The sequence below is a fragment of the Petaurus breviceps genome, unplaced genomic scaffold (assembly GCF_028583685.1).
Source record: "Petaurus breviceps papuanus isolate PSGF00001 unplaced genomic scaffold, PetGlider_PUasm1.0 490, whole genome shotgun sequence".
Lineage (NCBI taxonomy): Eukaryota > Metazoa > Chordata > Mammalia > Diprotodontia > Petauridae > Petaurus > Petaurus breviceps.
The window spans coordinates 8,672,477-8,698,653 of NW_027186352.1; the positions used below are offsets into that span (position 1 = coordinate 8,672,477).

At 44.3% G+C, this 26,177-nt stretch overlaps 1 protein-coding gene across 2 annotated transcripts in view; it reads right to left on the bottom strand.

Moving 5' to 3' along the window:
* DOCK1 (dedicator of cytokinesis 1) overlaps positions 1-26,177 on the bottom strand; it is a 618,254-nt gene that overhangs the window by 46,330 nt on the left and 545,747 nt on the right. For both annotated transcript variants that reach the window (XM_069101719.1, XM_069101718.1), the window contains exons 39-43: positions 9,434-9,523; positions 7,926-8,030; positions 3,512-3,653; positions 3,296-3,374; positions 1,547-1,631 (exon numbers count right to left, since the gene is read on the bottom strand). In XM_069101719.1, the coding sequence (XP_068957820.1) occupies positions 1,547-1,631; positions 3,296-3,374; positions 3,512-3,653; positions 7,926-8,030; positions 9,434-9,523 (501 nt within the window). The remainder of the gene's footprint in view (positions 1-1,546; positions 1,632-3,295; positions 3,375-3,511; positions 3,654-7,925; positions 8,031-9,433; positions 9,524-26,177) is intronic.

Here is a 26,177-nt window from a genome sequence, read left to right on the forward strand (position 1 = left end):
TTATATTCAACAGAAAGGCTGTTTCCAGAAAAAGCCTCTAGGGGTTTGGGCACTGTGGGCATAGGTGCCCGCTGGGAATGTTGCCAAATGGTACACAAAAAACTAGTGAATTTTTAAGAATAGATAAATGAAAGATGGTTGAGACTGAGCCAATTTTGTTATACTTGTAAATCCAACCTTTTGTGTGTGCAAAGAAAAGCCAGAGAATCCAACTGCTCTGTCCAGGGCTGAAATAAAGGAGGAAAGAGGGCCTTGAGCCCAGGACCCCTGGTTTCTGGCCTGACTCTGCCCCTGGTGGATGAACCCAATGACTTTGAGAAAAAAGGACCACAAAATGATGGTGATGAAGATAACAGTGATGGCTGTTAGCACTTTACAGTCTACAAAGCACTTGATATACATCAGCTCAACTGATCCTCACCAGTCTGAGAAGCAGAGGGAGGGGCCATCATCACCCCCATTGCAAAGATGAAGACACTGAGGCTGAGAAAGTTTCTAGATTCATCCGGCTAGTGAATGTCAGAGGCAGGACTCCACCTTGGGTCTCCTCAATGCAAGCCTCACTCCCTAACCATTATACCACACAGTCCCTCCTCCTTGTTTTTTTAAGACAACGAAGCTCCTAGCTCCTGTACAAATAGCACATCCCACTGAACCTTCTCCAGGCTAAACAGCCCCAAGGCCTTCCCTAACCTTCCCTCGAGGAGCCAGCTGTGGGGTCTATGCCAAAGGGCATGGAGAACGCCGCTGGAGACCAACGTTGGCACCCTGATGATAGAGATGGGTGTGGTGGATGCTCTGGTCCCTTTACCATCCTGGTGGTTTTGATCCTTCCAGGATGCCAGAGATTTCCTGGCTCTTCTGGAAGTGACCCCTGGGCAGCAGGACTACAGACTTACGTGGTGATGGCCAAGGTGGCACGGTGGGCTGGAAATGCCCCTGATTTCTTGACCTTGGATCCTTTGGGGAGAGCTCTGGGTGGGATTCATGACCTCAGGATAAGCAGTGGAAGCAGTTGGGGAGTGGGAAGAGCCCCCAGACCCAAAGCCCAGCTTTGCAAAGGGCTACGGTCTTTCTCTAGCCTCGATTTCTCTCTATACAAATGAGGGGGTGGGATGAGAGCACCATGCGGCTCCTTCCAGCTCTAAATCCTATGAAATTCTTCACAAAGTTAATAAAAAAAGCACTATTCAGTTGGACAATGGTAATGTCACATTATACAGAATCATGAGATTCCAGATTCTGAGCTGAGAAGAGGCCTCCCAGGCTCATCAATCCAAGCCCCTTATTGTACAGCTGAGGAAACTGGGGCCCAGAGAAGTTGAGGAACATGGGTAATACATATGGGCAGGATTTGAATCCAGCTCCTTTGACTTCAGACCTGGGGCTCTTTCTGTTCTGCCATACTTAGGAGAAGAAAACATACTTGGCTTCCTGGAAGCCATTTGGGCCCTTTTCCCCTCGTCCCTCCAGAGGCAAACAGCAGCCCCAGTGATGGACTGAAGCACGCCAGCTCGACGCCCAGAAAGCTGTGCTTTGTCCTTACCGCAAACTCATTATCTGGGTTTTTCTCTCCTTTTCTGATCGGTCTTGAGTACTCAAACCTCTGCACCTCATTGACCCGGTAGAAACTGTTGAAACAGGAAAATATGTTAACTGAAAAGAAAAAGCCATGGGCTGACCAGTCAATGGACATTCCAAGAGCCCCATGGCTGGAACAGTCTGGACCCTCCACTTCTCCAAGGCCTGTTTCCAGACAGAATCTAGGATCCTTCTGACAAACCAGGTAAAAGCCTGGCTTAATTAGGCATTTCTAACTCCCCTCCTACTCGAGCTCAGTCTTGGGCACACAATTGGGAATGGCATTAATGAGCAGTGAAACCAAGAGGGGCAGACGCAGGGGTAGGGAGAGGACCCTGACTCCAAAACAATTGTATTGGGAATTTTTAAATGACTTAAAATAAATGAGAAAGAACATAATATGATTAACTCATAGCAAAATGGTCCTTAAGCAGGAGGAATCACTCTCATTTTTCCTTTGCACAAAGCGCACGTTTTAAACACAGCTCTGCCCACGTGCCCAAGGAGGGGGATGGAATTGATGAACAAACGTCCCAAACAGCAGTGGCACTCCCCAAGCCAACGATAAATATTTTAATAGACTGTGTAGTTCTCTATTTGCTTAATGTTTCACTCTGAGTAAATTGTGGGAAAGCTTAAATTTTATGATTTATAAAAACAACTGTGTATAAATAAATGTGATGCCTAGTTTTACTTCTATTAATGCTTTTAAGGGCAGGTGAAAGGAACAATATTGAATTTTATGGGCAAAAAAGAGACTCTCAAGTGTCAGGACGATGAGAAACTAGTTCTCGGGCAAAGTCTGAGCACAAGTTAACAAGGGTGAGGATGGGCACCAAAGAAGTGAGAATATTTCTGTGATCAACATGCAACATGCCAAGGGCACCTTTTCTGACTTCTTTCTAAGCTCAGCTCAAATATCAGATACCACCTGAAGAGGGTCCTTTTTGATACCCCAAGATCACAGCACTCTCTCCATGCTCCTCAATGAATCATATGTGTACTGATGCTGTTACACATATGGTCCCAGTGGGATAGAAGATCCTGGAAGGCAGGGACCATTGATGGAGCTCAAAGGGAACTCATCTTATTTTACAGATGAGGAGAGTGAGGGTCAGGTAACTTCCACAAGGTCATCAGGGGTAGAATCAGGATTTGAAACCAGCAAATATTTCACCACAACTTTTCATTTTTGAAGATGAACAGCAAGTCAGTGCCTAGCACAATGGCATACAGTAAAAGCTGGGAAAATTCTTGTTAAGAGTTGCTTATCTTTCATCATCATCACTAATAGAAACATGAGTCAGCTGGAAAGATTAAAGACCATCTCTGATTTGGAACATAGACCAGAGGGCCATAAAGAAACATGTTCATGTTTAATATGTTTGATGGAACCCTAAATGTTCTTTGTCTTGCCGGGATGAGTGAGAAGCACTGTATAGTGCAGGCCTGTTCCCTTTGCTTCCACACTGGCTACCTGGAGGCAGAAACTCATGGCCCATTCTGCACTCTGACCACAGGCTTTTCTTCTACTTGCATGACATTTGTAAATGGCAATCCACTTTTTCTCTCCAAAGCAGATGGGGATGTTTGCATGGTGGTGAGGTGGGGTAGGGGGAAAGGAGGATTGGGAGCTTCCATTCAGAAAAATAAGGCAAGGAAAAAACTTCTTAAGTTCATCAACAAGAGGATAGTTAGGTGCAGAATGTCTTACCTCACAATTTGCTCAGATACAGGTCTGTGGAATTTCGGTGGCAAGTCAAGTTTGGGCTTCACAGTGAAGCACTGGATGTCTGAAGGGAACAGTTAAGGGTGAACGGACGCAAGAAGGGAAAGGACACTCTGCTTACTGGGCACCTTAGTCCGCTGGGGACAGAGCCAGGCCATGGCGGGACTGAGCAGCCCTGAACCCCAAACCGCAGCAGGATACACTGGCCAGGAGAGTTTTTAATGTCATCTCCAGGGGCAGACGTCGTCTTCATCTTCTCAGCGTTTGGAAACTGGGTCAATAACCTCGCTTCAAAGTCTTCCCGACGCTCATATTCTTTTCCCCGGTAAATGAAAACTTTGCCCTAGGATATTCGTCAAATATTAGCACAAGGGAGAAGCTGGGAAGACATTCACCCCAGAGCTCCAGGCTGCCCAGAGCCGGCCTGCTGCCTGCTTTCAAAGGTCAGCTAATTAAAGCACCTTCTTTAAGATGAGACATTGCCGGTTCTTCTCATGATGTATTTCCCCATTGTGGGAGGAGGGGAGGTATACAGGGACCAAGGGCTATGTGAGGAAAGTACTCAATCAGAAAGGTGCAGTAATCATCACAGAATGAAAACTACAGAAAGGGCCTTGGGAATCTTTGGGCCATCCCAGAGAAGCAAACTGAGGCTCAAAGAGGAAGTAACTTGCCCAAGGGCATGCCCAGTGGTAGAGTTTGGATTCAAGCCCAGGGCTTCAGACCCCAAATTCAGAACTCTTCACACTGTATCATGTAATGATTCAGGATGCTTGCTTGCCTTATTTTTAAATTACCTTTTCACATAAAGTTAATGGAGGGAAAAAAAAAGATTTTGGGGGAGAGAGAAGAAGAGAAAGTCTAGGAAGGAGAAAGGAAAAAAAGAAAAATGAAGAACAAAGGAGAGGGAAGGGAAAAGAAAAGAACAAGGAAGAATGAAAGGAAGGAAAGAGGAAATAGAGAATGGAGCACTAGCATTAGCAACTACAATCTATTAGACTGTAGGCTCCTTGAAGCAGGGACTGTCTTTGGTCACTTTTTGTATCCATAGCAAATAGTAAGCACTTGATAAATGTTTATTGATTCCTGGGAGTCAGGGAAAAAACAAACCAAAAAACCCAATAACATGAGTTCAAATTCTGCCTTTGAGATACATGGGCTCCAGGACCCAGGGCAGGTCACTCTCAGTGCCAGTGGCAACTCTCTACAAACTGTGAAATCAAGGTGATTTTATCAGCATATAGGGAGACCAGATAAGGAATGGTTTTCCAGTAAGTATCGGCAATTCCCCTGGAATAGACAATGTGAGAGAGTGATCTCCACACTCAGAGGCTAAATAACTTCCCCAAGGTTCTGGGGCAGGATTGGAATGTATGTCTTCCTGACTCCAAAGTCCAACTGGCCAGTGCCCCTCCCTGGCTATAACCGTGTACACAGAGGCTCTCTGAAAAGGATTGTATTGGTTGGTATCAGTTTCGCAGCGTGATTAATGTATAGGAATGTATTTACTCAAGTGTGTGTGTACATACACACACAAAGTCACTGACCCTGCTTTCCAGAACGTGTTTGTGTGTGTGTGTGTGGGGGGGGGGTTGGGGGTGAGGACGGTGGTTTGTAAGAGCATGGAGAGGACAGTCACTTAGTCTCACTAACCCTCAGTTTTCTTCTCTGTAACACAGAGATAAAAATTCCTAGTGCATCTATTTCCCAGGGGTGATAGCAGAATCAATGATATAATGTTCTCCCGAGGACTTTGTATGTAGATGCAAGGTGTTATCATGAATATCAGAGTTTTAAAGATCCATCTGACTTCTCCCCCCAACCACACCACGGTGACTTGCCAGGATGCTGGGTCCATTTTTTTCTTTCATTCCCTTCTACTGCAAGTGATAAAGAGTACTTCTCCACCCCAGTTCCCCTACTGGCTTCCTCCAAGTGCCTGCTCCCACTCCCTCTTCTACAGGAAGCCTTTCCTCATCTCTCAGAGTTCTAGAGCCTTTTTTCTCCTGAGGATCATCTCCCATGTATTTTCTGTCCGTAGCTGGTTTGTACACGGTTGTTCTGCATTGTCTCTCCCCCTACATTGTGAGCAGGGACTGACTTTTGCCTTTTTTTGTAACCCCAACATTTATCACACAGCGCCAGGAAACATGGTAGATACTTGATAAATGGTTACTGACTGACTGACAAATTCATATTCTTTTTAGAAAGCAGACTAGGTAACCAAGGTATAAACTACATCTGTGCCGACCTGGCCAATTCAGGAACTCTCTGTGTAAGGTTGATTAATACAAAGATATCACAATGTGAAAATATTAAAATGCTCTGCATTCGTTAGGCTTCTTGCCAGAAGAAAGGCACAACAGCGTCATTATTAACAAGAAAAGCACCCGAAGCTTTTTCCCCAAGTGTTGATTACACTTTGTTTAGGAAGGCTCCCTCCCTTCAAAGGGGAAGACAACGAAATAAAAATTACACATTTCTCTTTTGTGGAGAACACAAGGCTAAGGAAAGATGTGGGAAGAGAACGATTCTTTTGGGGGGGAGGACACCCCAGATGAACGAAAAGCTTTTTTTGTTTTTGTTTTGTTTGTTTTCCCTGGGGCCCATTTTCTCTCAGCAGTGAATGAATGACTAAATATTACCATGTTTGGTTTGCCTAAACAGTTAATGTTGTCAACAAACTGACCCCTGACCTGTGCCTGTGAGCTGTGATTTGTGGAGCTTTATACACTCATCTCTGCAGTAACACCGAATAATTTAGCTGAGGAAAAGGCCGTTCAATATTAAGCATGCCGGTGAAATTAGTCTCCTTTCTTTGGAGTTTCTTGAGCTCCCGCAGGGACCCCTCACTGTGCATGCTCAGCCTAGAGCTGGTGTGGAAAAACGTCACTGGCTCACTTTGGTGGTGGCTTTCCTGCCCACGACCAGTTTCTTCAAATATTCAGGACTGGTTGTCATCTCTCTTGTGATGCCAGGGTAATCATTTTCCACAGGGCTGAACTCACCGGCTTTAAATCATGACCAGATAACTGTCCATAGGGGCAGGGGGCACTTCATTAGAACCAAGTAAGCAAGGAGCAAGATTTACAGCCAATCACAGCCTGAGACTTCTCAGAAGTTATTGATGACTTCCACCCTGAGCTGGGCATATATATTCTTTTCCAATTTTGAGGATTAGTATTCATCTCAAACGCATATCCAATTTAGAGGCTGTCCCTTAGAAATTTCCTGCCTTTTTTTACTGAATGACTTTGGGGCAAACCTTTTCAGATCCAGGCTTTCTGATCAACTGCTCCCTTTAGATGACATTTTTGAAGCAGCAGAAGAGACTCGTGGGGAGAGTCAAGTTGGAGGGAGTGCAGAAGATGCATCACAGAGAGGAATTCATTAAAGGAGAGGACAGAACAGGCAGCAGCCCAGCTCAGGGAATGAGGACTGCACAAGCCCTTCTCCTGTTGGCTGACCCAGGCCAAAATCACATCCTCTATAAAATGGCCTCATAATTTGTGAGAATTCTGAGAGGCAAACCATTTGTTCTTAGATAGAAGACTATCTTCCCCACTAGTGCTGATGAATTCTAATAGAAATTCTTAAGAGACCAAGCCCACAACCTCTATTGAATCACAAAATTACTGAACCTGAGGGCTTGAACAAAATGATTCAATGTTGGTACAATTGTAATACAGCTCTTTTCATAACCATGAGTACTATTCAATTGCCTTCCATGATGATAGTAGAAAATCTGGTGGTTAAAAAACAATGTCTTACTGTAAGGGTAAGTATCTAAGAAATATGAAGAAAACACAAACAGATTATAGGAAAAAAGAAAGAAGGAAGGAAGGAAGGAAGGAAGGAAGGAAGGAAGGAAGGAAGGAAGGGAGGGAGGAAGAGAAGAAGGAAGGGAGGGAGGGAGAGAAGGAAGAAGGGAGGGAGAGAGGAAAGAAGGAAGGAAGAAAGGAAGGAAGGAAGGAAAAAAGAAAGAAGGGAAGGGAGGAATGGAAGATGGTAGAGAGGGAAAGGAGAGAGGGAGGGAGGAAAGAAAGAAGAGAAAGAAGGGAGGAAAGAAGGAAAGAAGAAAGGAGAAAGGGATAGAAGGAGGAAAGAAAAAAGGTGGGAAAGAAGAAAGGAGAGAAAGTAGGAACAGGGAAGGAAGGAGAGAAAGAACGAGGGAGAGAGAAAAAGAAAGGTAGAAAATGAAAACAAAAAAGAAAAGGACAAAGAGAAGAAGAAAGAGAAAAGCAGAAATAAATATAGAAAGAGAAGAGAAAGAAAAGGAAAGAGAACAAGAGAGAAAGAGAAGGGCAGAAAGGAGGTAGGAAGAAAATCCCAAAGAGAAAAAGAAACAAGAAGAAAGCCATTGAGATATCCACGGACATGGCTGCAGATGCCATTTTTCACTTTAGGACAGATGAAGACTCAACCGTGTCTATGAAACAACATTCTTTTCTGTGAAATTAAGGGTAAATTGATATCAAGCGTAAAAAGGGGTCCGTGATGGCCAGTGAAATAACCACAGCTACAACACCGCCGAGATGGCCGTCTCACACTGAACTGAGTCAGAGCTGGGATCTCTTTCCAGGGTTCACTGTAATCAAGGGGCATTCTACTTTACCCTCAAGAACGTGGGAAATCCTTGTCCATAGTATCCAACGGCAAAATAATCAGGTTTGGGCCTGATCACTTTGACAATGCTTTCGTAAAATTGGGCCTGTTTTTTCTGCAAGAGAAATAGTGAGAACATTTCAGATTCGGACCAAACCATTAGGAAGGCCCCCACCCACACATGTCCTGCCGGAGGACCCTTCTGTCATGGCATAGAACTGAGTCAGGAGGCACAGGAACTTACACTTGAGGTTAGTTTCTTTATCTGTAACTCCTTCCCCACCCCCACCTCCCCCATCATGGGAGAAGTAAAGGTAGACAGAAAATTCAAAGGAAATAGTTCTCCCTGTGTCTGAAAATCTTTGGTTTGGGGTGGGGGGGCAAGAACTGGCAAGAACTCTGTACAGGATTACTATGAAAGTCCAAAGAACAGAGTCTTTCCTGCTTTAACTTGAAAACATCTCCTTGTCCTTTAATCAGTCAGTTAACACTGCATTCTCATTGAGAGCTCAGCTGCTCAGTGTTGAGCTGAGTACTCTTGGATCCTGGCAATTGTACAAATGAAGGCAAGAAATCTGCTTAGGGAAGCCCAGTCCATCTCCCACTGAAGAGATGATTGCTCAAAAGTCACTAGCATTTTCCATTCTGCAAACATGTAGCTCCCCTCCAGGAGAAAAGAAGCCCCTTGTGGAAAGGGTAAGTTTTACTTTTTTCCTTGTATCCCCAGTATCTAGTACAGATATCAGGTGTATAATAACTGCTTGTTGAGTTAAAGCCAGCCATGCATGGAAGTTAATTTATTTATTCATTAGTTCATTCCTTAAGGGTTTTTAAAGTGGTTGGCACTGTCCTTGGTGCTGAAAAGACAGAGGAACAGAAAAACAGAAAAACAATTCCTTCCCTCAAAGAGCTTACATTCCAGGGGGGCAAGATCATCTGAAAGACAAACCCAAACACTCTCATTTGAGCAGAGAGAGAGCACTAAAGGCTGACATTAACAACTGATTACTCTTGGGCATGTCAACAATCCACTATAAATGGTACAACAACAGATTTGGAAAAGCAGGCAACTGGGGAGAGGAAGCAGGGGCTCAGCCACAAGGTCCTCCCCCAGCACTGAGTTGTATGCACCATCAGGAAAGGATTAGCTCAGAGGAAGAGGAAGCCACCTGCCTGGAGAAACCAGGCTATGGTATCCAGGGCAGCTCCAGTCCTGATATGGAATTCTAATGCTAACATTCATAGCAAGAGGCCAGAAAAGCCTGTATTCATTTTTTTTTTTTTTTTGCTTTTTGGAGGGGGGAGGGCAGGGCAATTGGGATTAAGTGAGTTGCCCAAGGTCACACGGCTAGTTAAGTGTTAAAGTGTCTGAGGTCACATTTGAACTCAGGTCCTCCTGACTCCAGGCCCATACTTTATTCACTCCACCACCTAGCCACCCCTCCCTTTTTTTAACGTATATCTTTTTTTTCCTTTTTTTCCCTGTATTCATTTAAATGGAAGGACACAAAGACCCACCAGCAGCTCACTGAGCTGTTCATAATCAAACATCTCGTTTTCATACTGTTCAGCGAGTTCTTTGCCCAAGGCAATGGCCTCTTCCCACATCTGTTTAAAAAAATAAAAAAAAAGAAAACAAAACATAAAATTACAATGGAAAAAAAACTATGCTGAATCATATACATTAGTCAAACTGTGAAACTGATATTAAAACCATTCTTATCAAAACATGGCAAAATATCATTGTTTATTGGAAAAAAACAAGGAACACAAAATTAGACAAATAAAAATTAATATTATCTCAAATCTCTTTTTGTCTTTTTAATAAATACCAGATTACTAAACTGGCCATTCACGCATGTGAGGAATGTTCTGGCCTCTGCTTAGGGTTAGAGAATCATTGTGTTTGAAATAGTTCCTAAGCCAAGCTACCGGTCTTCATCTCAAAGCTGCACTGCTTTGTGCATCTTGATGGTCAGCTGAATATTCAGAAAATGAGATAACGGGCAGGACACTGTTATATTTAATCACAGATGTGTAAAGTATTCTGAATGACTGGATAGGAACAATGCTCCTTTCCAGATGCTACGACCCTTCACCAAGTCTTGGATCAACTATAGATAAATATTATGAAAAATTTTTGTTGGAAGGGTGAGTTTGGTCTTATCGACCCTCCTATTTCTGGAATATTCCCTGGTGAGTCGCCATAATTCCTTAGAGATGGCAACACTAAATCCACTTGGGGTCCAACACTAGCAAACCAAAATTTAAATATGTCAGCAAAAGAGCAGAGAGAGAGGGAAATGACATTGAGAGAGTGCAAAGTTTCTTCTTATCTCTTGACTTTCTCCTACTGGAATATATATATATATATTTGCTTTTTGGAGGGGGTAAGGCAGGGCAACTGAGGTTAAGTGACTTGCTCAAGGTCACAAGGCCAGTAAGTGTTAAGTGTCTAAGGCTGAATTTGAACTCAGGTCCTCCTGACTCCAGGATTGGTGCCCTATCTCCTACTGCAATATTAAACCTATGCTATACCTGTCCATGAGTACAGTACATGAGTACACAGTACATGAAGGAGAACTGTTTTATTAAGGAACCCAGAAAGGAAAATATTCAACCCTTTTATTAATAATTTATTGAGCTTATCTGCTATTTTCCAGGAGAAAGCCTTTGCCTAGGAATTAGAGAAATATCCTGAAAATGTAATGACCTCTACCATAGGGGAAAAGGGGTGGTGATGTCAGAAATAGAGCTAAAGACCAGAAGGGAAAGGTAGGAGGCTGAGGATGGGGGGAGAGATGGCCAGATAGTTCACTTCTCCATCCATCCTCCTTCCATCTTTCTACAACACTGGTGAGGTTTCCCAGTTCTTTATTTTGGATTGTTATAGCTGATTGCTTAGACTCACAAGTAGAGAATTGTGGGATTTCCTTTCTCCTTTAATATTTTTTTAAACTCTAGTAAGCAGTCTCCTTTAGCCTATACTCATTTCAAGAAAAAAACTTTATCAAATCTTGCGTCCACTAAGTTACTGTGTAACCTTGACCAAGTAGCTAACCTCTATAGGCTTCAGTTTTATCAGCTATAAACTGAAGGGGATTAGGCCAAACGATGTCTGAGTTCCTACTTAACTCTAAATCCTGAATTCTATTAATTTGCCAAGATGTAGATTTCAGTTTGAAGTAGCAAGAATCTTCTGGGCAATGACAGCCATCCCAAAGTGAGATGAGATGGGCGGCCCTGGAGCTGGTGAGTCCCTCATCTCTGGAGGTCCATAAGCAGAGGTTGGAGGGCCCCTTGGGGATGATATCAAGGGGATATTTGTCCAACTCTAAGTTGGAGGGGATGGCCACGGAGAGAGGTGTCTTGCACTTATCTCTGGGATTCTGTGATTGGATTTAAGGCTTTTAATCAGATGACGCAGAGAGGGCACTGATATTGCCTTTTCCCAAGGGGAACACACAGCTAATGGCCTGGACAAGAAGCAGAAGCAGAAGCTGGATCTGCATGAAAACTGGCAATGAGGCTGGTTATAGCTCAAAAAGGAGAAGCTGGAGAAGGCACGAGCTAGGCTGGCACAGGAGCTGTCCCTGCACAGTCATGCGCCTTGGAGGAAGGACGGACTCTACCACTTGGGAACCTGTTTGCTAAGATCTAGAAATTGAGAAGAGACTGATCCAATGCCATTTGGTTTGTGCTAAAAAGTTCAATAATAAACTTGAATGTGATACTTTGAACTGTTCTCTGCATCCCTGTTTGTGCTGCCATTAAGTATTTGAGGTTATACTGGGACCCTCAGGGACAGCTTGGGGTAGTGGCTAGACTGCTAGACTTGTAGTCCTGAAGTCTTTGGTTTGAGCTCTGCTTGAGACACTTGCTAGTTCCTCTATGAAATGGGGCTGCTATAGTTCCTTCCCCCCAGGTTTGTTGTGAGGATCAGATGGATTCATGTATGGAAAGTGCTTTGCAAACATTATGCCATTTCTGACCCTTCCCAGTTATGACCATGAGCAAGTTCCTTAACCTTTCTTAGCCTCACTTTCTGTATCTATAAAATGGGCATAATAACAACCCATACCTAACGGGTCTATCTTCAAGCACTACACAAATGTGAGCTAAAAATTCATGTATATGGAACTGTACCTATAGAAACACCAGCTCCTGTACTTTTATTTGTGTTATAAGGTGCAGGGAGGGCAGAGTCCACCAGCTCCAGATGTGGGGAGTCTTGGGGTTGCTTTAGCCTCAGCAATGATCTGCCCTAGCTCCCTGCCACTCAGTACATGAGGCCTATGTGGTTCATCAGACTCCCAAGCCCAAAGGCATACATGATAAGCTGCATATTCAGATTTGGCTTACTTAATCCTCTCGATGGCATTCTTCAAATCATGAGGTCAGGAAAAGCATGAAGCCTATCCTCTCCACTAATATTAGCTAAGATCTTTGAGAGGATGGCATTTTTTTCCATCACTCAAAAATGACAGATTAGGAAGGTTCTATTTTTAAATGGTCAAGTCATTTGTAGTGGAGACGGTCCAGTGAAGGGTCAATCCAGGAGCCCAAGCTCTTCTGCTTTCACAGCACAAGAGGAAAAAGGTGGTATCATCCATTGGCTGAGGGAGAACAGCCAAAGGGACTTACCCTAACCCTAAAAGTGAGAGTCTCCTAAGAAGTGCTGGTCATTGGCCCAGGACAAAGACCAAGGCAATGGGCTCACTGATTGGGAAGGAGGCAATGCCAGCTGCATTCAAAGTCAGGAGTGATTTTTCTAAAGACAATGGGCATTGTATAGTTTTCTCAGATATTAATAACTCTTCTTCAATTCTGATGGAAAATCAGTCTTGGGAATCAAAGTGGGGAAGCCAAGAGGGGGACTCCCACTTTTCTATGCTCCAAGTTAAAAATGATGCAGGGAGTTAGGAGGAGAGTACTTTTTGTGGGTTTTGGCTAAGTCTGTGATTTCATTCCTATAGGGGCCTCCCTGGGCAATGGGATGGGAATGGTGAAACTTTAGTTGCACCTCAGGTACACTTCTGACTTAGGATCATGGGATCACAGAACGTTAAAGTTTGAAGGAACATCAGAGTCCAAGTGCTCTCATTTAACAGATGAAGAAACTAAAATCCCAAGTGGTAAAGGAATTTCACCAAAGTCAAACAGCTAGTGCCCCGAGCAGAGATTGGAACCTGGAACCTGGGAGGTTCATTGACTTGTCGGTGGTCACACAGCTGGTATGTGTTAGAGATAGGATTTAAACCCAAGTCGTTCTGATTCCAACTCCATGCTGCCTCTTATGCCTTCCTTGGGTCAATTCAAATCAATGAAATTCAACAGTAATTTACTAGATACTGATTACATGTAACATGTAAGACCCCATGCTAGGTGCTAGAGGTATAAAGATGGAAAACACATCTGGATTTTCAGTCTACTAATGAGGGTGTAGGGGAGGTAGGTCACACAGACACTCACATACAATGCAAGCTAGAGTGTGCTCAGTGAAAAGAAAAAATCCAGAGAATGAATGAAGGTGAAAGAAGAGATGAACTGCTTGCTGTTAGACTTTGTGCTAGAGCAGATATTTAAACCTGGCACTGAAGGAAGAGGATCCCAACACGTAGAGATATAGATGGAGCGCCACTCGGTCACAGGAGACGCCTGTGCTAAAGCCGATGGCACAGAGCACAGGGAGACACTGAGTCAGGCTGAACGAGAGAGCTCAAAGGGCAAGCTGGCACCAGAGTGCTGCAGTGCTGGAATCGGAGGCCAGGAAGTTCACATTTTATCTGTTTATCAATGAGCAGCCACTGGAGAAGTTTTTGTCTTTGGTATCACCAGAACTCAGTAGTTTCTTGTTTAATATTTGGTGAATTGAATACACTTTCTGAACATAGGAGTGATATGGTCAGAATTGGACATGGTGTAGATGACTTTGGCTGCCGGGGGAGGATGGATTGGCAGAGGAAGGACCAGAAGGAGTAAGGTGCCATAATCTCATTGATTGTGGATGAGGGCTTGGACAAGGATGGGCAGCTGTGCGAGTGATGTGATTACAATCAGAGCTGACTCCCATTTTACGAATCCAATCCCTCTTTGACTCAGAATGGTGGTTTCTGAAGGGCAAGACATGTTGCCTGTAACTCCCCAATTTCTATTGGTTCTGATGATGTCATCCACCCTTCTAGCCTCATCAGTCCATCCATTTCAATTCATTCATTCAATCAACAAATATTTTTGAGTGCCTACCACGTTTTAGTAGCTGGAGTTGTCATAAAGACAAAAACAAAGCAGTTTCTTCCTTCATGAAGCTGATAACTTATTGTACAAATAATCAGTTGAAAGGTCCTGTCCACTTAACCTCTATAACATTTCTCACCTTTGAACCCTTTATTTTCTAATTCTGTTCATGTATCAGCACAGTGCCTGGCACACAGTCAGCATTTAATAAATGCTGACTGATTCACTGATAGAGTCCAGTGACTTGACATTCAACACTGAGCCATATCCCAGAGCTGTATGTGACCACAGTCAGACTCCCCAGAACACTACCAGATCATCTTCCTAAAGACTGTGGACTTCTTCCTTCTCTTCATTCAGTCAGTGCTCTCTGTTCTTCTGGACTCTAACTCACTCCTCCCCTCCTGTCTCAGTCATTTTAGTATTTTTACAGTACTCAGTGCCCTGCCACAACACACTGCAAGCACTCAATATATGGCTATTGAATAATAATCCACAATAGCAGTAATTCAGCATTCCTTCCACACAACTGAGGAGGAGATGGGTCCATATGTGATTATTCTTAGTCAGTGAAGGCATAGTCAGGTTAAGTAACTTGTTCTCATTTACAGCACTATGAAGAGTCATGGCTGGGATTCAGATCTTGGTTTGGCCATGCCCAATTCAGCACATCATCCACAAACTGACACTGCTACACGAAGGAATGATTGAAGAGGCAAACTGACCCAGAGCACTGCCTAACAAATCATTTATCCACGATCCTGTTTGCCCAAACCCCTTTGGTATTTAAAGCCCTTCATGACCCAGTTCCCACTTATTCCCCTTCCCACACTGGACAGCTAATCTGGCCTTCTTAGGGTTCCTCCCACACGAGCTTCCATTTCCCACTTATTTTGCATAGATTCATACCCACAGGCATGTACATGTGTGTAAGTGTATACACACACACACACACACGTGTGTATTGTTTCCCCAACAGAATGTCGGTTCCTTGAGGGCATAGACTTGGGTTTTTGTCTTTCTGTCCACAGGACCTCTAGTACAGTGCTGGTACACAGTAGGCACTTCATAAGTGCCTGCTGATCATCATTCTCACAATTTCAAGTCTCCAAACCCATGGAATCACCTTCTTCCTCCTTTTGTTTGATATTACTTCTGGTTTTACTGAAAATACTGGGGCCCCATGCCATGCCGTCTCCCATGTCCATCACAACACATGCACATTGCCATTCATCTGTCCTTCCTCACAGACTAACAAGCACTGTAGGCTGGAAGGGGCCTTAACTCACTTCCAGTCTCCAAGGCAAATCTGTGCTTTCAGAACCATCCCTTCTGCTCCTTGCTCATGAATCTTTATTCTCTCAGTTAACTTGTTCCCTTCTTTAAGAACAAACCAAAATTCTGCCAATGACCAACAAGCCAGTCCCACATCTGTGTTCATCTCGTCTTCTTCCTCTCCTCTGCTGTGGAATGCCTTAGATGAGAGGTCTGCCCCATTTTTTAAACTTCATTCTTCTGAAACCGCTCTTGATGGTCATAGTGACTTTCTGACAAAGCCCAAAGAACTTTTTCGAACCACGACCTTTCTGACCTCATGGCAAACTAGAATATTGACAGCTGTCCTCCGAGAGGCTCTTGACTGGCTCCCATGCTCCTGAGCTCATGTGGTTCTTCCCCTATGTCTCCAAATGCTCTTTGTCTCAATTGCTCCATCTTCTTGTCCTCTTGTCACTTAATTATGGCTCCCAAGCCTTGATCCTTAGCCGCCCCCACCACTCTCTTTTCACTGCGCTCACTCCATCAGAGAAGCCTTGCTCCCTCATGATTTCCCCTATTATGTCGGTGCTGTTGGCCCTTTAATGATTTCGATCAATCCTCATTAATAAAGGATAAAGGTGGAGATGGAATACTTCTCAGATTTGCCAATGACAACAAGCAACAGGTTGACAGAGGCTGGATCCAAGGAATCTCCCGACAGTTTAGCACTGGGGCAGCACTGAATATGATGAAATCAGAGGATCTGATGTGACTGTTGGATTGGAGTCCAAAATCAAGTTTCCGAGGAAAGGATGGGCTAGGCTTGGGTACACAACCGCTTGTCTCACAGTGATTTGGTGATTTTTGTGGACTGTGAGTCGACATGAATTAACACTGTGATGCTGGTGGTCTTGGGGGACACACAGCACACAGGACAAGGGAGGCGATGGTCCTTGTGGGTTCTGCCCTAGTGGTACCACACCTGGAATACTGTGCCAGCTCTAGTCACCACATTTTGGGCAGCACAAAGATGAGCTGGGGCATGGAGGACAGCGACCAGGATGGTCAGGATGTTTAACCATCATTTGAAGGCAATGAAGACAATGTCTAACCAGAGACAGAGAAGACTTGCAGGCACAGAACTAGGGGCACTGGGCAGAAGTGGCAAAGAGATGAGTTTAGGCTTAATATCAGGAGAAACTTCCTAACAATCAGTTGCGTTGGAGTGGACCGGGACTCGAGGAGGAAGTAGCTCCTCTTGTCAGGCATTTGGTGACAAAGAATCTCTCACAGTATAGGAGGAACCTTCTGACTGATGGGGTCCCTTCCAATGCTAAGATTCTGTAACATCCAAATAGCGATCCTTACTATTTACCAAAAAATCACTATGGTGAAGTACAGGACAGAGAGTATGGACTGTATGGAGTCAGCCTAGCTGGGTTCAAATCCCAGCTCTACTATTTATCATTTGGATGACCTTGGGCAAGACACTTCACCTCTGAACCTTAATTTCCTCATCTGTAAAATCAAGGGGTTGAACTAGATGGTCTCCAAGTTTCCTTTCAGCTCCAAATCTTGGATCCTAGGATTTCAAATGTGCTGGAGAACATTTCCCCTTGGAAGCCAAGTTCGTTTGAAACTCAACATGTTTAAAATGGAACTCACTATGTTCCTGCCCCAACCTGGCCTCTTTCCCAACTCCCTCTTTGGGTTAACTGCTGGCCTCATCTCAGAACCATGAAGTCACTTTGGACACTTCTCCCTCTTTTGCTCTTCATATCCATTGCCCACCAAATCCTCTTGAGGCAGTCATTTAATAAATGCTTGCCAATGGACTGACCGACTGAAACATCTCCCAGATCTACTGCTTTCCTTGCAAATCTCCCTTTCAGCACCAAATTCCAGACTCTCCAATATTTTATGCCTATGTTTTCTAGCTAGTATTGGGTGGTATTGGGAGATAAACAGCATACAGGACTACGGAGGCAGTGGTCCTTATTTCCCCCTCCTTCTAACCTATCCCACAGAAAACACTGAATTTCTCCTGCTCAAGAATCTACAATGGCTTCCAAACATTTATTTTGTTTTTCCAGGGTTTCCATCTTCTTGACCAGCCCTACCTATTCAACTGTATTTTCCATAACTCCCCCAGTATGCCCTTCCATGCTAATCAGGGTGATATCATTGTCATATCATGGTCACTGACATTTCTAGAACTTTGTGGATAAAAGGGAACTCTGAGGCTATCCATTTTAAACTGTACCTCAGCCAGACTCACCTCTATAATTGCCTTTGTTTGAAAAACTTTAGTGAAGAGGAAAGTCCTCTAAGGAACGCTCACTCCCTCCTAGATAGGGCTGTCAGGAATCTCTCCCCATCGATCTAAGATTTGTTTTCTGGGGCAAAGGAACACAAATCTCCCATGGGCTCATATTTATTTAGCTGATTGTTCCCTGAAACCACAAGATCTTTTTCAGCAAGACTTCTAGGTCATACTTCCCCAATCCCGTGCTTGTGAAGCCGATTCTTTGAACATGAGGGTGAGATTTTGCACTGATCCCAATCAAATGTACTTAGATTGGGTACTGCCTTCTACCCTTCCTATAGTGTTTCCCATAATGCCTGGCACACAGTAATGATTTAACAAATGCTAGTTGGCTGACTCCCTGCCAAGATATTTTTGACATCTAATATTATCAGATATGAGCTTGTCCTACACTGTGTCAGCTCTCTAGGCCAGATCTGTGCCCTCTGCAAACTTGTGCCCATACAACATCTATGCCTCCATGCAAGGCATTGATAATGAGATTAAAGTAAACGGGGCCAGGCACAAATCCTTGGGAAACTCCAGAGACTTTCTTCAAGTTGATCTCAAACCATTAGTGATCACTCATTTGGCCCACGCATTCCAATCAATTCTGATTTGACCTCACTGGACTCTATCTCTAATCAATATTTCTCCATGTTTCTCCAGAAGAATAGCACAAGAAATTGTGTCAAATGCTTCTCTGAAATCTAGTTGCATTTTGTCAAGAGCATGGCTAGAGGCGTACCTGACAATGGCAACACAAAACAACAAATATGGTTCATTTGACCCCTTTTTCTGGAACCTGTCTATGCTGGCTCCATGGGTTCATCTTGGCTCATGACTGTGGAATACATTCCTCCAGCTTAGCTTCTCTGATGGTCTAGGCCCTGACTCAGTCAGTCAAGAGGCTATGTGCCCGGCACTGGGCTCGATTCTAAGGATACAAAGAAAGACGAAAGACAGCCCCTGTTCTCCAGGAGCTCACAGTCTCACTGGGAGACAACATGCAAACCACCACTCACAAACAAGGTAGAAAGAGGATGAACAGGAGATGATCAGGCTTCAGGTCCAGCCCTAGGCCTTGCCCTGGAGACCCTGTCTCCAACACTTACCAGACACAATCACAGCCAACTCACTTTAATTCCCAGTTCTGGGGCTGGCTGGCTTTGTTCCAGGGCTAGGGGATCATCAGATCATTGAGAGCTCCTCTGACCCATTTCCCTGCATAGTTCTGAGGAGCAAACAGAGGGCTAAAGAGGGGCAGTCATTTGCCTAAGGTCACAGAGAGAGTAAGAGCCTGAGCTTGTCAGTGTGACCCTGGATGCGCCCCTGGGCTGTCTGACAGCTTTAAGCACTAAAAGGCAGGCTTTGTGGGAAGGATTAAAAAAAAAAAATCCAACACACACACACACCCAGCTGTGTGGGAAATGAAAGCTTTGATTACATCAATTTCTGATAAACTCCCTCTGATTATTAAATGAGGTGCCTTTTGAAGAAGCCTATAATTTAATCTGAAAAGTTCATGTAAAATGAAGTCATAGCCTCTGAGAGAAACCTGGGGTTATGCCCACAGGCCAATGTGTCTCATGGAAGATTAATGATGCCAGTATAGAACCTGGCCAGTCACCAAGGAGGAAAGCCACCTCGGGTTAGCAACCACAGGTCACAGGGTCTGAGGACCGGACAAGAGCGATCTGACCCCACTTGATTCAGGAAATTGTATACAGTCACTTAACACGCTCTGAAATGCCTCTGTAAAAAAAGGGTTATTCGAGGGGTCAGACGGTGTGCTGCCCAATTATCAGCCGAAGGTCAGGAAGCTGGGGAAGTCTGATAGCCCTGTGTAATATAATACCAAGCAAAGGCAACTTCCCAGGTTCAAAATACCAGCATAGGTGCTCTCTATTTTATTCAGTAACAAACCCAGAACAGAGAAGATCAAAACATGACATCATTCAAAATACAGCATTTACTAAGTGTGATTAAATCATCTCCAAGGCCTACCCCACCCCAGGACTTTCCAATCATTCAATCAATTACAAAGTCTCTGTTCCAAATACTTCTCCACCCCTAGGCTATACCTTAATTAAGTCCACCACAAAGCCCCTCTTCTCAAATGGAGATTAGTTTCCAAACATAAGTAAAATACATTCATTTGCTCAACCATAGAACACAAAAAGGTCAAAAGTTCCCCACCCCTGGATCACAATTGAATCTACCCCAGAGTTACATCAAGTTTAAACACAGCACTTAATACCCAAATGGAGGTCTTTTCTTCATCTTGACACGAGGCAAGTTCTCAGCAATCTTAGTTCCTGGAGAGACAAGGCTTAGCAAGGCCATAAGATACATTGCCAGTCCCTTCATGAATTTATCCTCTGTCTGTAGAACAGTCCTAGAACCCCTGAACACATTAGCAAAGCCCTCTCCCAGGATTTCTGTAAACATACAACAAGAAAATCCTTCTTCAGGGCTTCTAAACCAACAGAAAGGCTCCCAGACCCCTGCAACAACAGCACTGTCCTTCACCAGTGGACAGTATTCATTCTGTCTGCCGGACAGTCTCCAGACCCCTGCAACAACAGCACTGTCCCTCACCAGTGGACAGTATTCACTCTCTGTCTGCAGGACAGTCTCAGGCCTTCTTAACCAAATGCCAGGTTCCAGGACTTCTTCAACAGGACAGTCTTTCACCAGTGGACAAATCTGGCAAAATAACATCAAAACAGACAGACAAAGTACCAGCAAAACAGCCATGTCTCCTCAGTCCTTGGCAGCTCAGGGGGCAGGTCTCAAAAGTCCAGGGCAATTCAAAGCGGCCACCAGCAATCTCTTAGTCTCTCCCTCTCCACGAGGTGCTGCTCCCAAAAAGAACTTCCGCCTCTCTCTTGTCTCTCCAAATCTACGTCACCAGCTCCTCCCAGTCAGGACTTTCTTTTCACATCAAAAAGTCCATCCCACAGGTGGGATTAACAAGCTCTGGGTTTTAATACAATCAATTTGAAAACCAAGCCAATACAGGGGAATCTTTAATTGCCATTACTATCACACCCTGAAGTCAAGAAAAACTCGGGTTTGAGTCTCATTTCTAACACTTACTACTTGTGAAACCAGGGCCAACTTGCTTTAATTTTTTTAAGCCTCAGTTTTCCCATCCATAAAGTGGGATAATGACTCCTGTAATCCTAGCCTTACAGAGTAATTGAGGGGGGACAAATGAGAGAATACCGTTAAAGGACTTGGAAAACCTAAAACCACTCACTGAACGTCACCTTTCATGTATGAGAAAATGGGTCCATCGCCTGATCTTGCTTTAGAGTGTAATTAATTCATTCCCCAACCCCTCTCCCTTCCCCTCCAGTCTTACTAGCCTCTGTGAATGACACTCAAGTCCACAGGGCTTTATCCAAGCCAAGGATGAGTTTCTCCTCTATTAGCTGGGGGCCCTGGTTTTGGATGAATAGACTCACAGGCCACCACCAGGCCTAGATTCAGTCTTCCCAGCTCAGAGAACCTGCCACAGCTCAGACTCTGCTGATGCAGCATTGGACAGCCCAGGGTCTGCTCATGCCCCGCCAACCCCCCCCCATATGGAGGATGAGGAAGATCTCAGGGCGCCCTCTCTGAGATGGATAGCAATGCCTTCTGGGAATATTCTAGCCAGTGACCTGGGCTGAAAGTATCTGGTGGATTATTCAATGTTGTTATCTCTCCCAGGTCTAAAAGTAGGCTTCTGAAGAGGGCGGACTTTGATGATGGAGCAACGGTAAAGTGAATGGTCTTGCCAAACTGACCCCTCAGACTCTCACCCAGACTGCTAGCGTCTCACCTTCTGTAGGAGGCCTTTCCCAAGGTTCCCAGTCGGTAAAGGTGCCTTCCCTAATGAGACTACCTTTCATCTGCCCATAGGTATTTTGACATTTGTATGAGCGGTTCACCCCCATTAGACTATGAGCTCCGTAAGGTCAAGGACTATCTGGTCCCTTTCTTTGTATCCCCAGAGCTTAGCATGATGCCTAGCACTATGTGCTTGCTGACCAATTAGCCTTTCTTGCCACCTCTCACACCTGGTGAACCATCTCCCAGCTCCAGGCCTTTGCACTGACTGTGCCCTCTCCCCGGAACACTTTCCCTCCTCTCTTCTGTCTCTCAGAATTCTACGTTGCCCACATTCTATTGGAAGGTTTTTATTTCCCCCTTGTTTTTTCTGGGGCTCCCCAGTTGTAGGTGCCTTCCCCATCCAGGTTGTGTTGGATCTGCTCTACATGTACAATAGGTACACATATATCTGTCTGTGTTGTCTCTGCCATTAGAAAGTAAGATCTTTGGGAGGATCTTTGATCATCTGTCTCTATGTTCCCATTACTGAGTGTAATGCCTAGCTCACAGTGGGTTCTTAATACATGCTTGTTGATGCAAAACCACTTTGCTCTATGATGCTTTCAGGAATAACCTGGTTAATAGCACCATCAGTACTAACCATAAATTCAAGGAATCTGGGGGCAAAGACAAAAGTTAGTCCTTGGTCAGTATCAATTGACTATAAGCTCTTGGGGGCAGAGACTATAATTCCTTTTGACTGTGTATCCTCAACCTTTGGTATAGTTTCTGGCACACAGTAGGCAATTGAGAGAGTTTTAATGGATTGGATGGGGCTGATGAAACCCATGGAACCGTGAATACATTTTGCGAGTGTTGATCACTAACATAAAACCATTAACTCAGAATTCCTGAAAGTTCCACTTCTAAAAAGTCCTGCCATGTCACCAACTATGCAGAGCAGCTCCCTGACCTTTTATTTTTAGTTCCTGAAATAATGGGGCAATGTCTCTGTTCTCTTGTTCCTTTGGAGGAAGCCAATGATGTGTGAACTTTGTAAAAGGAAAGGCTATTTTGGGGGAGGGTGAAAGCAGTTGCAGGGCTTAATCTACTCCTTATGCTATAAATTATTCACCTTCTCTGTGTGTGCGGCCCACTTGCATCCAGATTTTAAAGGTGGGTTAATACTGACTGATGCTTCCTTTCCCACTATGATAAAATTACCTTCTTCTTTTGTAACAGCCAGTATTCTATTTTCTGCTCCCATCCTGCTGTATAGAAGGCCAGTGATTTTCAGTGGAGTCCTTGGATTAAGGACTTTGTTGGAAATTACTAGGCCTCAGCCAAACACAAGAAGTACAGACAATTCTGAGCTGCTGTAGCAAAGGATGCTAGATTGTCATGAGAAAAGAGAATAGAAAGCTTTGGTGAGAAAGTGGAAAATCACAGCAAAAATGGAATGTAAAAGAAGCGAATAGTAATTATTGGTAAAGCAGGAGGAGAGATGGAAAAAGGAAAGAAAATGGAAATGACCTTTTGTGTTTACAGAGAACATAATTAAAAAGCTAAGAGCCAGATTAAGAGCAAATCCATCCTTCAGATGGCGGAAAATAACAATAGAAGAATGCTTGGGAGCGGGAAGAATAGAGAGACATAAGAGCATCGTTCATAAGCAGGCCTAACAGAAGGAAAAGGCAGACCCGGGGGCTGCATTAGAGGCTTGGCGGCCTCCTGGATTCCGGCTGCTGCTGGGCCTCTTCTGCAGTCCTGAGACACCAGCCTGAAGCAGACTCACGTCCTCATTGGGTTCCCTAACTCGAGCCTCTTCCACACCCTTCACCCACCTTCTGAATGAATGCCCCTAGAACACATTTTTGACCACATCACTCCCTATGCTGAAGAAGTTACAGTGGTTTCCTATAGCCTCTTGGAGGGAAAAAAAAATATACATATACACACACACAGAGACATATACATATAAAATATTTATATGTGTGTATATTCATATACATATATGTATGTGTTTATATATGTATACACACACTCATTTATCAGACATTTATACCCATTCATAATCTGGCTCCAACTTAACTTTCTAAACATTTCATAATCCTCATCTACATTCCCTCTAAGTTCCAGCTAAAATAGGCTAATTCCTTTTCCTTTTATATATCACCCCCTGGCTCTCCACAGAGGGCCCTCCTTTCACAAGTCCCTCTTTCACCACTTGGGCCTCTTGGCGACACTGGCTCCCTTCAAGGCTCATCTGAGGTGCCAGGAGGTGAGTTATGCCTTTACTACACATCCCCCACCCCCTTCAAGCTATCAGTGCCCAGAGTCCTGAAATCCTATTATACATATTTCATTTATTTAATTACAAACATAACAAACACCAAATGAAAGGAACATTTCCATGCAAGCATTAGAACAGAAAAAGAAGCATTGATTTTGTTGGGTTGACACTGTCTTATCTGCATACAGTACATTTAGAATGTAAGCCTCTTGAGGGCAGAGGTTGTTTCATTTTGCTCTTTGCATCCCTAGGGCTTAGTACAAAGTAAGTATTTACTAAGTTCTTGTTGAATTTAATTCAATTGAACTAAGTTGCCCTTGAAGGAACAGAAGGAGGTTATGTGAACAGGACGCTATGACCCTTTCTGAGCCTAGGAAGTGGTCACCTTGCTCCCAGCCTTGACTGATGGAGAAGGTTAACCCAGAGAGGCTAATGAACCTGACCACAGTCACACACAAACAGGACTCCAGCCCCAGGTTCCTCAGACTCCAAATCTAGGACCCCTTCCCACGCTGCCCCCAGTCATCTGTGGCAAGTGCGTGTTGGGTTCAATGACAGCAATAACCTCTGGCCTTCCTCCCCTGGCCTTTCATCCACAGGATCATTTGTTCTGAAATCTAGCCAACCTTAAATAAAGTCAAAGGAAACTCGTGGGAATGAACTGCTCTTGGGAATGTTCCAGAGAAACCCCAAAGCCCTCCCCATTTTCACAGAAAGTAAAGAACATGCCCAGATAAACACCCCTATTCATCACTATATTTCTGGGTCTTGGTTTCCTCATCTAGAAAATGAAGAGACTGGAGCAGATGACCTCTAAACCTCACTCTGGTTCTAGGTTGATGACCCTGTGTTTCCTGGATTTATTTTTTGCCCTGAAGGGTCAATATTTGCTATCAAGAGAAAATAAGAGCAAAGGAAAGGAAAGGCTGTTCCTGAATATCTAATCTAAGGAGGAAAAGATTATCCAGCGTTCAGTACGGCCATAGGTGTTTACTGATCAGGCCCTTAACCGGAGGCTCTGACTATGCTAATGGGCAGAAGGAGTGGACCAGAACAAGGACTTCCTGGTTTCTAAAGGTGAGGTTGGCCCTTGGCTCTCTTTGTATTCCATGCACAATTGTAGCCATTGACATTAAGAGTGAGTATTGAGCTCTGCCCTTAGGTAGCTTGTCTTGGGGTGGTGTGTGATGTCAAGGCTGATTCTGGGAATGGGACAATATCTTTTAATCTCTCCTTAGAGCCCCAAGCATTGTTAATGATTGAATTTTTGAATCTGTCTTGAAGACTTTGTGTGTGACAGGTTTATCTTCATGATTGCTTGGCGGGGGCTAAAATCCCCTTCTTTAACCTAAGTTGCTTTTTTTTTTTTTTTCCTTTCTGCTATTCCACTTTTGCTAAGGGGGTCTTTAGTCCATCTTCAACCCTCATGACTTTGTTCAAGTTGTCCCCTACATGGCTAGAGCCTACAAAGTCTGGAGGCCAGATCCTGACCAGGTGGGCTTACCGAATGAAGTCTTTGCCTGTAAGCCTGGCTCAGCCCCTGCTTCCAAGCACTTCCTTAGGCTCGGCCCCAGCTCTCTCAGCCTTCCCAGTCATCACCATTACGAGGAATATATTAAGTAACTAATTACCCATGGTACCGGGCACTTCCCTAGGCTCTCCATCTGCCTGACACATGGCTTCGTGCTGAGATTATCCCTTCTCTCTGATCTGAGCTTAAACTTTAAAGCAGCTGGGGGTAGCAGGTGTCAGAAAGCAGGGCTATCCTCCCCTGGGACGGAAACAGAAAGGAAACCCCTCTTGCCAAGGAGGGGGAGAACAGAATTCACTTCAACTGGAAACAGACATTTAATTCCACAAAGCCCAGTGTTGACAAGCTGCATGTCTCCTTGAGAATTTCAGATTTGTTGCTTAATGTGTCATGGAAAACAAGGGGAGAAAACCCTCCCTCAATACACACATGCACACACTCAGCTGGAAGATGACAGATCACAGAAATCCAGGGTGGGGGGCGGGGTTCTCTGCAGGCAGCCAGGCCAACCCTTACTTGAACAGGAATTCCCACTCTATCAGGTGGATAAATGACCTGCTTGGAGACCTCCAAATAAAGAGAACTCGCTGCCTCCTGTGGCAAGCAGCAGCTCCTCCCTCAGGAAGGTCCTGTCTCCAAGCCTACATTTGTCCCTCTGCAAGCTTTTTCTCTACCTAATCTCCATCCTTCTGCCCTCTGGGGCCACACAGAACAAATCCAGTCTATGTGCCCTTGTATAATCTGCCAATTAGAGGTAGCCATTGTGTCTTAGGTAGAATTCTGGACTTGGCCTTATGAAGACCTCGGTTCAAATCTT